At 36.4% G+C, this 13,236-nt stretch overlaps 1 protein-coding gene across 2 annotated transcripts in view; it reads left to right on the top strand.

Moving 5' to 3' along the window:
• Positions 1 to 13,236, top strand: part of ABCA12 (ATP binding cassette subfamily A member 12) — a 171,502-nt gene that overhangs the window by 62,301 nt on the left and 95,965 nt on the right. For both annotated transcript variants that reach the window (XM_034655128.1, XM_019807562.1), the window contains 4 exons: positions 3,654 to 3,745; positions 6,684 to 6,781; positions 9,421 to 9,606; positions 11,093 to 11,271. In XM_034655128.1, the coding sequence (XP_034511019.1) occupies positions 3,654 to 3,745; positions 6,684 to 6,781; positions 9,421 to 9,606; positions 11,093 to 11,271 (555 nt within the window). The remainder of the gene's footprint in view (positions 1 to 3,653; positions 3,746 to 6,683; positions 6,782 to 9,420; positions 9,607 to 11,092; positions 11,272 to 13,236) is intronic.

The following is a 13,236-nucleotide window of genomic DNA, read 5'->3' as shown; positions in this document are numbered from 1 at the left end:
CCCCCCCCCTTCATTCTTCCCTTCCTTCTCCTACCGATCTCCCTGCTATTCCTTATGTTCCACAAATGAGTGAAACCGTATGATAATTGTCTTTCTCTGGCTGACTTATTTCACTTAGCATAATCTCCTCCAGTCCTATCCATGTTGCTGCAAATGTTGTGAAATCGTTCTTTTTGATGGCGAGTGATATTCCATTGTATATATGGACCACATCTTCTTTATCCATTCGTCTGTTGAAGGGCATCTCGGCTCCTTCCACAATTTAGCTATTGTGGACAATGCTTCTATGAACATTGGGGTGCATATGGCTCTTCTCTTCACTACATCTGTATCTTTGGGGTAAATACCCAGTAGTGCAATTGCTGGGTCATAGGGTAGCTCTATTTTTAACTTTTTGAGGGACCTCCACACTGTTTTCCAAAGTGGCTGTACCAACTTGCATTCCCACCAACAGTGTAAGAGGGATCCCCTTTCTCCACATCCTCTCCAACATTTGTTGTTTCTTGCCTTGTCCATTTTTGCCATTCTAACTGGAGTAAGGTGGTTTTGATTTGAATTTCCCTGATGGCTAATGATTTTGAAAATTTTTTTCATGTGTCTGTTAGCCATCTGTATGTCTTCTTTGGAAAAGTGTCTGTTCATATCTTCTGCCCATTTTTTGATTTGATTATTTGTTTCTCGTGTACTGAGTTTGAGAAGTTCCTTGTAGATCTTGGATACTAGTCTGTTATCTGTAGTGTCATTTGCAAATATCTTCTCCCATTCCATGGGTTGCCTCTTTGTTTTAATGACAGTTTTCTTTGCTGTGCAGAAAATTTTCTTCTTGATGAAATCCCACAAGTTCATTTTTTCTGTTGTTTCTCTTGCCTTTGGAGATGTGTCATGAAAAAGGTTGCTCTGGCCGATGTCGTAGAGGTTGTTGCCTATGTTCTCCTCTAGGATTTTGATGGATTCCTGTCTCACGTCGAGGTCTTTCATCCATTTGGAGTTTATCTTTGGGTATGGTGTGAGAAAGTGGTCAAGTTTCATTCTTTTGCATATAGTTGTCCAATTTTCCCAGCACCATTTATTGAAGAGACTGTCTTTTTTCCGCTGGTTGTTTTTTCCTGCTTTGTCAAAGATTAGTTGCCCATAGAGCCGAGGGTCCATTCGTGGAGCCTCTATTCTGTTCCATTGGTGCATTAGTAATTTAATAGGGACTTAAAAGAATTAATTACCTTTGCTTGGGTGAAGTAAACTGCATTTCAATATATAACCTTAATTCATCTTTTTACCCACAGTGCTCTCTTGTACATTTATTTTGTAGTTTCCATTTTTAGAGTTTAAAGACAATAGTTTTTGTTGGGGCGCCTGGGTGGCACAGCAGTTAAGCGTCTGCCTTCGGCTCAGGGCGTGATCCCGGCGTTGTGGGATTGGGTCCCACATCAGGCTCTTCCTCTGTGAGCCTGCTTCTTCCTCTCCCACTCCCCCTGCTTGTGTTCCCTCTCTCGCTGGCTGTCTCTATCTCTGTCGAATAAAGAAATTAAAAAATCTTTAAAAAAAAATTTGAAAAACATCAAAAAAAATAGTTTTTGTTGTGCAGTGACAGTGGACATATGCTGTCACACCACATTTTGTGAATACAAAATAAAACTGGGGTGGGGGGGATTTGTAGGAAGTTGAACAGCAAAGCCCACTTAATATCCTCATCTCTCACCCCAAAAAAAACGCACAGCAAAGCCACATACAAGGAGAGGGATCACCTCCCCACTCTTGTAATATGTATTCATGAGGGACCATGTAACCATGGGTACTTCCCGTGGTCAATGACAGATCTATTAGAAGAGAGGCCTCCATGGTTGCTTGTCTGGAAGCAGCCCATTTTACTGTTGAGCAAATTGAGACCTGCTGAGCCAGTGGCGTGCTGGGAAAGGGAACAGCTTGTCTTTCTTTGGTCTTTAAAGAATATTTGAAGGAGTAGTTTTAGGTTGCTTCTCTGAATGTGGGAAGATGGGCAAGGTGTCCTCTGTCTAGTAGATGCAGCTTTTGCTTCTCTAAACTTACATTTTCTTGTTTCCTATCACCTCTTCTATTTTTCTCTACCACTCCCATTTATTATTCAGTCTCTGTTTTCTCTTGCTCCTTCTTTGCTCATGTTGATCTTCGTTATTCTCCCTTTGGTTTTTGGTGCTGTCCCTGTTCCTTAAAATTTTTATGAAGGCAGTTTTCCCCTTTATTTTCAAAATGTGTTGATATTCATAGTATTTCAAGCCTAACTAAAAAAAAAAAAAAATGTTGTGAAAAAGAAAAGTGAACCCGACTTCCTCAAACTTTCTAAAACTTCTGTTGAGAGAAGGGAAAATGTACAGGTCAGTTCTTATTTTTATCTGAGCAGCTTTCCCATACAAATAGTCAGCATAAGGAATGTAAAAAGATTTAGGAGAATACAGTCATGGTCATGAATAATTCAGATATACATTAAGAATGCAGAACTTTTGGAGCAACCAGTGCATTTTACAGAGAATATTGGAAAAACACTAGGGAATGAAAACAAATATCACCTCTTCTTATCATTTTTACTAAAAGGACAGACTAAAAGAAAAAAATCCCAATTATAAATCACAAAGTACCCTGGAACCATGATTCAGATCTTACCTCTAAAAAGGAGGTTAAATTGAACCACAGCAGTGAATAGAACTTCTTGCTTTGTCACTATTGTATTTTTATATCTGTCCTTATATATCTTAAATAAGGTTTTTTGTAAACAACTACACAAAATTCACCAACTTTTAGGGATTCCAAAAAGTATTCACATCCAGGCATCTGGACTGGTTTCACTCTTGAAATATATACATTTATTTTAGGCATTTACTTTAGGTATATCAAGTATTTCCATTTTGATAATCAAAAGGCAGTGAATTTTTATAAGGAAGGTTACTAAAGGTCCAGTAATGTTTTCTTCCAGAAGCTAGTGTGATCACGATGTATGGGGATTCCAGGCACCACAGTGCTATTATTACCACATTGATACGTTCAGTACAATAAAAGATCTACTTACATCATTATACATTCCTTTAACACCTGGTGCCACCTGTAATGACAGCAGCCACAGGACTTGGCACAGACTAGATACTCAGTAAATGTGTGTTCCTTCTTTCTTCCTTGAATCTGTCTTATAAGTATTCAGTTTTGATAATCTTCAAAAATGCCATCTATAATTTAACATATAAAACTTGTTTTTCTTTCAAGGTTGACAAATAAGCAGTCCCTGAAGCTCCGTTGGGCTCTTACCTATTTGGGGTCCATCATCTGTTTAAAAGGAAAAAATATATGTGTGTGTGTGTGTGTGTGTGTGTGTGTGTGTGTGTCATGATTACTTTCAATATTTAGCTCTAATGTCTTTTTAAAATAATTTCCTTTTTATAAGATTAAAGTAAAAATAACTATTTTAAACCTCATCTAGGCCATTTTCTCTGAATAAAAATTTACCTTGTAGGACACCTTATATATTCATTGGTGTATGGTTAGGTGAGTTCTTCCATTACAATCCTGGAAAGTAGATTAAAAATTTGTAGGTCCTTGGAGAGCCCTGCAATATGCCACATAATCCATTGCTGTAACTAACGGAAATTAATGTGGATGAAGTTACAGAGTTCCTGCTTTTTCTTCACTAGTGAAATTCTGAGAAAGTCATCCAACCTGGAGAAGGACAGCAATTTATCCCTCCAGAGCACCAAAGTTCCAGAAAGAAGGCACACATCACTTGGTAAGCTATTCTCTTCTGTTGAGTTTAGGGTAGGCCTCTTGGAAGAGCCAGCAAGGTCTAATCTTTGAAAGGGTGATGTTTTAACTTTTCAAACAGAGATGGAATGCCTAGAATATTCCCAAGAGATGTAAATATTCCTTAAGGTTGCCTGAGTGTGGCAGTGCAATTACACAAAGTTCTTGAGAATAATTGGAAATTAAGTTCTTACTAAAATACTTTAGGAGCAAAAGCCTAGACGGTACTAAATATGATGTTGAGAATTACACAGCTTCCCAGAATTGGCTAGGGACTCCAGTTGTCTGCAATTAGATGATGCTGGGATGGTTAGAAAGCCCAGTAATAAAAAAAAATTACCATTTGCAACAATATGGATGGACCTAAAGGGTATAATATTAAGTGAAATAAGTCAGAGAAAGACAAATACCATACGATTTCACTCCTATATGGAATTTAAGAAACAGATGAACAAACAAAGAAAAAAGGGAAACTAAAAAACAGATTCTTAAATACAGAGAACCAACTGGTTGTTGCCAGAGGGGAGGTGAGTGGGGCAGGAGGGATGAAATAAACGGGATCACTCATCTTGATGAGCACCGAGTATAGAATTGTTGAATCACCATATTGTACACCTGAAACTAATATAGCACTGTATGTTAATTATACTTCTATTAGAAAAAAAAAAAGTTATTAGGTGAAATCTCAGAGATTTACCCAAACTTTACATTTTAGAAATGAGGACTCTGAGGCCCAACAGAGTTACCTGCCCTGTCTATGCTTCTCCATCAGACTTGATTCTAGAGCCGCAGCCAAGCTGGTACTCTTTCCACTATACCCTTGTTCCTCCCCTTCAGTGCTTAGTATCACAGTCTCTCAGTGGGACTGTGTGCTTCCTTTAAAGCTAGGCCAGGGGCCTTCACACTTCAGTGTGCCGAAAACCTTCCAGCTGAGCTGCCTGAGCCTTACACCCAAGTAATTCTGATGCAAATGGTCATGAGACACTCATTAGAAGCCATAAATTGAGAATAAACTCTCAAAACAGCAGGACTGTTTTACATTTATTTGACAAATATTTATTGGATGCCTACTATCAGGTAAGCTCAGTCTTATGTCCTGGGGATTTATTAGTGAATGGAACAAAGATTCCTGTGTGTTTGGAACATGATTGGTGCTCTGGAAAAAAAGAAGTACTCTTAAAAATGCCATGGGATATGTAAGGTTCTGTAACGTTGTGTAAGTTGGTGGCTACTGTGGAAAACAGTATGGAGGTTCCTCAGAAAATTAAAAATAGAAATACCACATGATCCAATAATTCTACTACTGGATATTTACTCAAATAAAATAAAATACTAATTTGAAAAGATATATGCACCCCTGTGTTTATTGTCGCATTATTTAAAGTAGCCAAGACATGGCAGCATCCTGTTTTCACTGATAGATAAATGGATAAAGAAGATGTGATACACACACACACAGAGAGACAAATACCATATCATTTCATTCAGAAGTGAAATCTAAAAAACAAAATAGATGAATAAACAAACAAGAAGAATCAGCCCTATAAATCAGAGAACAAACTGATGGTTGCCAGAGGGAAGGACGTGGGGGGACAGACAAAATAGGTGAAGGGGTGTGGGAAATATAAGCTTCCATTTATGAAATAAATAAGTCACAGCAATAAAGGTCACAGAGTAAGGAATAAAGTCAATGAGATTGTAGTATTGTTGTATGGTGACAGATGAGAGAGCATAGCATAACATATAGAGAAGTTGACTCACTGTGTTGTGCACCTAAAACTAATGTAACCTTGTATGTGAACTATAGGCAAATAAACAAACAAAAAACTATGACTTTAAATAACAATCCAGTGCAAGTTGATGGACCAAATGACTAAGGTCCTGCATTAATGTAGCAGGAATACAGTAGTGAGTGGTTCTGAGGAGTTAATGTTCTGTTGTGAATGATCTGAGGGTATTTGGCTGGGTAGCTTAAAGCACAGTAGGAAGATCATAGTGTTGTGGTCCAGTAAGCTTTGCTTTGCTCAGTAGCCACAGATTATGTTTCTACTCTGGCCGCTCATCTCACAAATGTATTGCCTGATCCAGAGGAATCGGTTGGTAAATTCTGCAGCCCCACAGGCGTTATAACAAAACCTAGATGGGCCCTCCCGATGATAGATCACTGTATCTTTGAATACTAAGGTTCTTTGCTGTGAGTATAACAAAGTGTCTCTGTCGAGAATTTCTGAAAGGTAACATACTAGCTTACTGAACATCCGTGCTGTATAGGTATGAACATAATCTTCTAGCTAATGCTCCTAACCCAGGACACCTGCCACATCATAAATAGTACTAGACGAGGCTACTTTGAGAATTACTTAATTACAGTATGCTGTAGTTTGGACTAATTGCTTCATCCCATTTATTTGATCTGAAATATCTTTCAAAAGAAAACACTTTGGGGAGGAAAGAATTTATGATCCTAAGCAGATTTCAGCCTCCCAATTGAATAATTAAAAAGACAACCATTATCACCAGATGTGCATTGGCAGATCCTTTGAACAGATGTTAGATATGATGGATCTGTGGAGCTCGTAGAGGCACCTCAAGTCCTCTAAGCCTACACAGAAATGATTCACTTTATTAGGCAATAATATTGGTGATGAAGTTTAATGACATAAACTGGAATGAAAGCAAATGACATCTAAAATGATTGGAAAAAACCCAAGAGCAGACCAAAACCATCACAATTTTATGTGAAAAGAAATAATGATGGGATTTGCCATTTTGCCAGTACAAAACTTTCATGGAAGATGCGTATTTGAGCACATTCTTGCTGTGGGGGATGTAAGGGCACAAGTGATATTTATGGATTCTTATGTGAATCTGCCCATTTTTGTGTATCTGTTTAGAATGCTAATCTATTCTTTCTTCTGTTACAGCCACAGTATTTCCCAGTCCACGTTCTGTTTTGGAAAGTACCAGAACGGATACTTTCAATGGTAGTCAAGTCCTTGCCCGGATCCTTAATTTGGAAAAGGTAATTTCACTCAGTTTTGTAATGGACTGATAATAAACAGCAGTTGAACAAATGCCTCTGAGGTTAATAAAAGGACCTCCCACATAGGAAGAGATTTGAGACCCCCTCCCATTTGGAGTAGCATCTCAGGAAGATTCTTCTCTCAGGAGCTCTTCCATAAAACAGCTTAATTCTCAGACATTCTGGATTCTTTAAGGTCTCGGACATTTATTTATTTCCCTGTTAAGTGCCTTAATCAAACTTAAGATTTTCCTTTAGTAAGAAATAGGGTAGCATTATATATGACCTCCTAACTTTCTGAAACAGGGAAGAAAAATGGTATATGACAGCAAATGAAGCTCTAATACAAAACTTGCTGCCTCATCCGTACTGATAATGCCTTTGCAAAATTTGAAGCTATGGAAAATATCTCCCTAAAGTAGTAAAATCCTTTTCTTTGGCATAGTTTAGAGAGCTTAACTATACATCCTTCTTATTTTAAGCTTCCAGATTGCAAATAATAATAATAATAATAATAATAATAATAATTTCTATCAGAGGCATAAACTGGCAGCCTGTGAGCTAAATGTGTGTATGTGTTGGGGCGGGTGGATTTTAGGAAATTGAATTTGAATGCCTTTAGACAGAATGGGTACCCTTCTACTGACCACAATCCCCCCTTTTCCTTACTATCTTTCATCCAGCCAGATTCATACATTTATTTGGCTGGCCTTTGCTTTATGTGCTCTTCAGAAATTAAAGAGAGATCGTTTTTCAACATTTGCTAATAGACTTTCTCTCTCTTTCACTCACTATCTCTCTCTGTCTTACACACATGCACACATATGCACATTAAATAATATATTCATGTTTTATGCAGTAGACATTTCTTCCACCTGGATGGAACATAGGTTATAGAACATAGCTTTAACTTCTGTTCATATTCCAGTGATCATAACCTCTGTTGCTTAATATGTCTCTGTTACCTCTGAATTAACATTCTGTGTAAGTGAGGCTTCTCAATAAACTGGTTTATATAAACAAGCCAAAGGACAACGCAAAAAGGGATTCCAGGAAAGGCACTATTACCCATCAAGGCAATTCTGACAGTGCTGGTTGAAATAGAAGACTTTCCCATTCAGTTTAGTCTAGATGTTGAAAGTCTAGCTCTAACAAGAATAATTTTTGAGATACCTAAAACTCCCTATTTGGCGTAAGAAGCCCCCAATATGCTCAGTTAATTCTAATTTAAAGGCTCCCTAAATCAGACCAGTATATAAATGGGAGAAAGTTATTTTATTCTATTCTATTTCCTCCATATTAGTTCCCAGAAGCACAAAGTCTTCATTGGATCAGTTAAATTCTTTAATATCTAGAGTAACAACACTGTTCTTAAAAATACGGCTTCATTGTATTGAAACTCCCAAGTTCCCTTTCTCATATGGAATGAAATTTCAGAATTTTGTGAGGCAGCACAGAGTCGTATATCCAGTGGAGATAAGTCAAAAATGAATTTTCTATGTATAGATACATATTTTTAGAGTAGTTGGAGCAGGGAAGGGATGTAAAAATTAGGATGACATATTGATGCCTGTGTCAGCAGTCTCTCCGATTCCTCTTTCTTTCTCTACTGTTTTTTGCAACCCTTGCAAAAATGAGTAGAGAAATCATTTAGGAGTGAGTGTATGTGTAATGTTAAGAAAGAGATATGGATGAATGACTAGAAGACTTGGCATTTAGAGTATATTCTATAATAAGTGGATCCCGTCTGGTTCCATTCACTTAGAAGTTGCGTCACTGGAAGGCAGAGTGTAGCTTTTGTGACATAATCTTAAAGGGGAATATAAAGTTAATTGGCCCTCACCTCACAGGGTTTTAAGAATTAATTGTTAGGAAGGACCCATTAAACATTATAACTAAATATTAATTGGCTCTGTAAATACCTAAACAGCTTAAAATGGTGAATGTGATCACTATTATACCCGAAATTAGTGCTGTGTCTGGTGTCTGTGACTGGTCTGTGCTGTGAAATATACGGAGGATGTAGGATTCCGTTATGAAAACGCTTTTCAATTATTGCTGTTGTTAATTATATACTTTTATGTATCTTCATGTATATGTTTCCCTTTTCTCTTCATATGTGTAATTCCTAAATGGAATATTTGCTTTATAAATGAAACATAATCCATGTTGGTCCACCTCTCTAAAAAAACATTATGGGTGTTAGATACCAAAGCTCATCTTCTCTGGAAGTCTTCCAAAGATGGCAGCCAGTTTCCCCGTGAAGTGTCACAAAGAGTTAGGACACCCAAGTCTGCTAAGTGCCCCGGAAAAACTCAGGTTTTTTAATCTGAAGATTTTTGTCAGAAAAGATCTGGTGCATTTAGTTTCTCTGGTCAGAGACAGGAAATTAGCTCAGTTAAACAAATCATATATGACTCATTTAAAGCGTAACAATGACAAGAATTAACACATTCACACATTCTCTTGTAACTTTTCATAAATAAACCAAATGTATTTTAGTGTTATTTTAATACTAGATATAATGCAGGGCCTTAAAATGGTGATTGTGAAGGCAAGTCAGTTTCCTTGAAGACTAGACTACTTTGTATCTATATTTATTAACATTCTTATCCCACTCTTCTCACACATATTTTTAGCTGTTAGAGCAAAATTCAACTTCAGAAGACATACGAAGAGAACTGTGTGAGAGCTATCCAGACTATACCGTTCATTACGCCTTCTCTTGGACAACTCTAGGGAAAAACGTTTTTAACAAATTTTGCCTATCCAATATGACCTTTTTAGAGTCTTCTCTCCATGAACTAACAAACCAATTCTCTCAGGTGAGTGTAAATATTGTAATTTGATCAAGACCTCTTAAGCAATGAAAGGAAATGTATTGTTTCCATTCTCGTATCCACAAAGTGATTCAACTTGAGTTGGAGTTAAGTCCATAGCCCACATGGACTGGGAAATGCTGACTGGAATATGTGCTCACCCTTGGCACGGATTCCTCACACAGAGATTCACACACAATATCTAATTCTAAGTCATGTCTGCTTTCCATTTAAAGGTAGTGTCAGTTTAATAATTTAACTATTGGAGCCATATAACTCTCAGAAATTAGAATAATGGGTTATCTTTTTAATTTTTCTCACTAACATCAAACCTACTTTGAAAAGCTGAATTTTGATGAAACAATATATCCCTCTCCTCAAAACATTTTACATTAGGGACAAGGACTTTGTACTGTAAAGTAGTAATGACCACTTTTATGTGCTATTCTTAAACTACGATATGTAGAAAAGTCACCCATAGTCTTTATTTAATGAAACCCCACATACAATGAAAGACCACAAAAACACTCAGAATTTTCTCAAAATTTTATCTTCTTGATTCTCTGAATTTTATTGTAATTTTTGTTAAGTACCAGAATGCTTGAATTACCTTTAGTAATCTGAGTTTTCTAGTGCACCAGATTAGAGACACTGTTAATAATAACCCAAATTCAACACAGAGCACTTAAAATGCTTTCTAAACAAATTCAGTAGTCATGTAGGGTAGAATGTATGCTTAAGAATACATTGTTCAAAAATCACATTCTCGACATGAAAGAGCTAGAATTACAACTGAACAAAAGCCTGACTTTACCAGTATAAATGAGTTTATTAAGAAAATTACTTTGGGTGGGAATGTAATGAAGAAATACTTTACTTTGAAAGTACTTGCTGGATCCTATGATCCAGAGCAGGAGCAAAAGTCACGGTTTTTATTTGTTTGCTAATAATATAAGATGTGATTATTACATAGGTTCCCTCACTATAAATCATTTACTATAACTAAAGTTCCTGGTATGGCTGCAGAACTTTGGAAATATTTTCTTCCATTAAGTATGTTTGTTTGTGTAGTTATATTAGCAAATATAGTAGATTTAAGGGTTCTGAACCCAAATAATAAATAATATAAAGTCTGCTAATAGATACAGAGAAGATATGTCTAGAAGTCCTAAACCAGATCCTAGGGAAAAGCAAAAACATTACTCAGAAGATAATTTCATTTTAAGAAATTAATTTTATTTCCAAAAATGCAATTTAAAATATTTTGTATAAATACAGCTCTGTTAACCAAAATTTCTGGAGGTATAGGAAAAAATCCAATTATGTTTAAGGATATTAGAAATGGTTATAATTTTTCCAAGTAAAGAATGACTTAAAACTATATGACAATCAGAATTACGTGAAAATCTAAATTTTTAATACTTTTGAAAACAGTACGCCATGTGATTACAAATACTGAATTCCCATTTTTCCCTGTCTGTCATTTTGTAAGGTATCAAGTGATCCCAACAACCAGAAGACAGTATTTCTGGAAATAGTCAAAATGCTGTCCTTCTTCTCACAAGTCCAAGAGCAGACCGCTGTGTGGCAGCTTCTTTCCACTTTTCCGAATGTGCTCCAGAATGATACAACACTAAGCAGTCTACTTGATGTTCTTCGAAATGCAAACAGGTAAGAAAATATAAGAATGAAGGGGGACAAATAGGTCTTTTTTAAAATTTTTTTATTATTTAGGGCATTAGTGAAGCAAAGAAAAAACACACACTGCAGTCATCAGGGTTATCCAAGAGTATACGAGGGAGTGAGGAGGGACACTGATCTTAACAAATCTATTGTCGGTTGTTATTGCAGACCTTCTGAAAAGGAGGTGTGTAGCGGGACCAGTAGTAGATTACATTGGCTCAGGCTCATTCAGGGACAACCAGAACTCTGCATATAGCATTTAAAATGCCCAAGAATAAACTGTCCCATTGGGTTTGAGTTGATACCATCCAGTATAAAACCACCTTTTGGTTGGAGTTTTAAACTGGGCTACCTCAGTGGGGTTGGCTCCCCGCACGTGCAGCCAACCTGTAAATGCTCTTTCTAAACCTGCATATTAGGTTGGCTTTATTTGACATAATATGACCAAAAATTTGAAATTATTTTTGCAGGAGAAACCCCCTTTAAAGGCTACTTTCCTTATAAAAAGTTCAGAATGTAGCCAGCATTTAAAATTTAATGGACTTGTACTTAGGTTTCGACTTTGACTCCTGTCTAGTTAATTTGGAAATGTGCATTAAAAAGAACAACAGCAACACTACATCAACAACTATCAATTATTGTGTCTGTTACATACCACTTTACTGAGCCCTTTATATATACCACATTCAATCCGACAACTAAACTATTAGTTACTTTGTAAAGGAGGTAATAAGAAGGTCATGAAAATTAAGTATTTGATGATTATACAGCAAGGAGGGTTTAAACCTAGGTTTTCTAACTCCAGAATCCAGGCTGCCTCTCTGATATGTCATTAAGAGCGCAATGTATTCTGTCCCTAATGTCTGAGGTACCAGAAGAGAGTGTTCTCATATTCTTTGGAAAGCTTCCAAGAGCTTATGTTTGTTCAAAGACCTTGTAATAAGACCTTATGTTGGTACATTAATCTCATTTGATCCCACAACAATGCTTTGAAATTGAGACAACAGATATCCCCATTTTTTAGAAGAGGAAACAAGCCCTTTCCAATGACTTTCCCAAGGTTCAAGAACTAGTAAGTGACAAAGGTAGGACCTGAAGTCAAGGAATCTGAATCCAAGAGCTATGCTTTTTCCACAATAGCCCATCATAAGTAAATTACAAAAGAAACAAGATATTAAGAAGTTCGGTTCTCTAGACTGGTCCTCATTTTAGCACGTAGGGTAATTTTCACCCAGAATTTTGGCACTTCATCCTCTTGCTCGTATTTATATTCTGTCTTAACAAGCAAACAGGTAAATCAGTTAAAGGAGAAGGAGAATCATTTGAATCATACAACATAGCAATAAAAAAGAGTCAAGGTAATAAACCGACCACAGTAAAACATAACTACACACTCACTAGAATGGATAAAATTTTAAAAGATGGACAACCCCCAATTGTTGGCAAAAATGTAGAACAAATAGAACTCTGGAAAACAGTATGATAGCTTCTAATGAAGTTGACAGTAGGCCCATATGATGTAGCATTCTACTCTTGGATATTTACCCAAGAAAATGAAAACATATGCCCACATGAAGACTTGTATGCTATGTTTACAGATTTATCTGTAATAGCTAAAAATTGGGGGGAAAGAACAAATATCCATAAATAGAAATACAAAAGAATTATAGTTTGTTTATACATTGAAACTACTCAACAAGAAAAACAGATTACCAAATCACACAATAATGTAAATAAATATTATGAATATTATGCTGGCAAAAGAATGTAAACACTCCACCTGCCCCCCAAAAATAATACCTACTGGATGTCTAGATATTACCCCATTTATATGAAGTTCTCAAATGATAGAATTAATAATTTATAGTGTTACAAATTTGATCAGTGGATCCCAGAACAATGGTGGGAGTACAAGGAAACTTTCTGGGGATTATTGAAGTGCTTTGTATATTA

Source organism: Ailuropoda melanoleuca, chromosome 2, assembly GCF_002007445.2.
Source record: "Ailuropoda melanoleuca isolate Jingjing chromosome 2, ASM200744v2, whole genome shotgun sequence".
Lineage (NCBI taxonomy): Eukaryota > Metazoa > Chordata > Mammalia > Carnivora > Ursidae > Ailuropoda > Ailuropoda melanoleuca.
The sequence above is the reverse complement of the archived record's forward strand: the minus strand, read 5'-3'. Positions and strand labels throughout refer to the sequence as shown.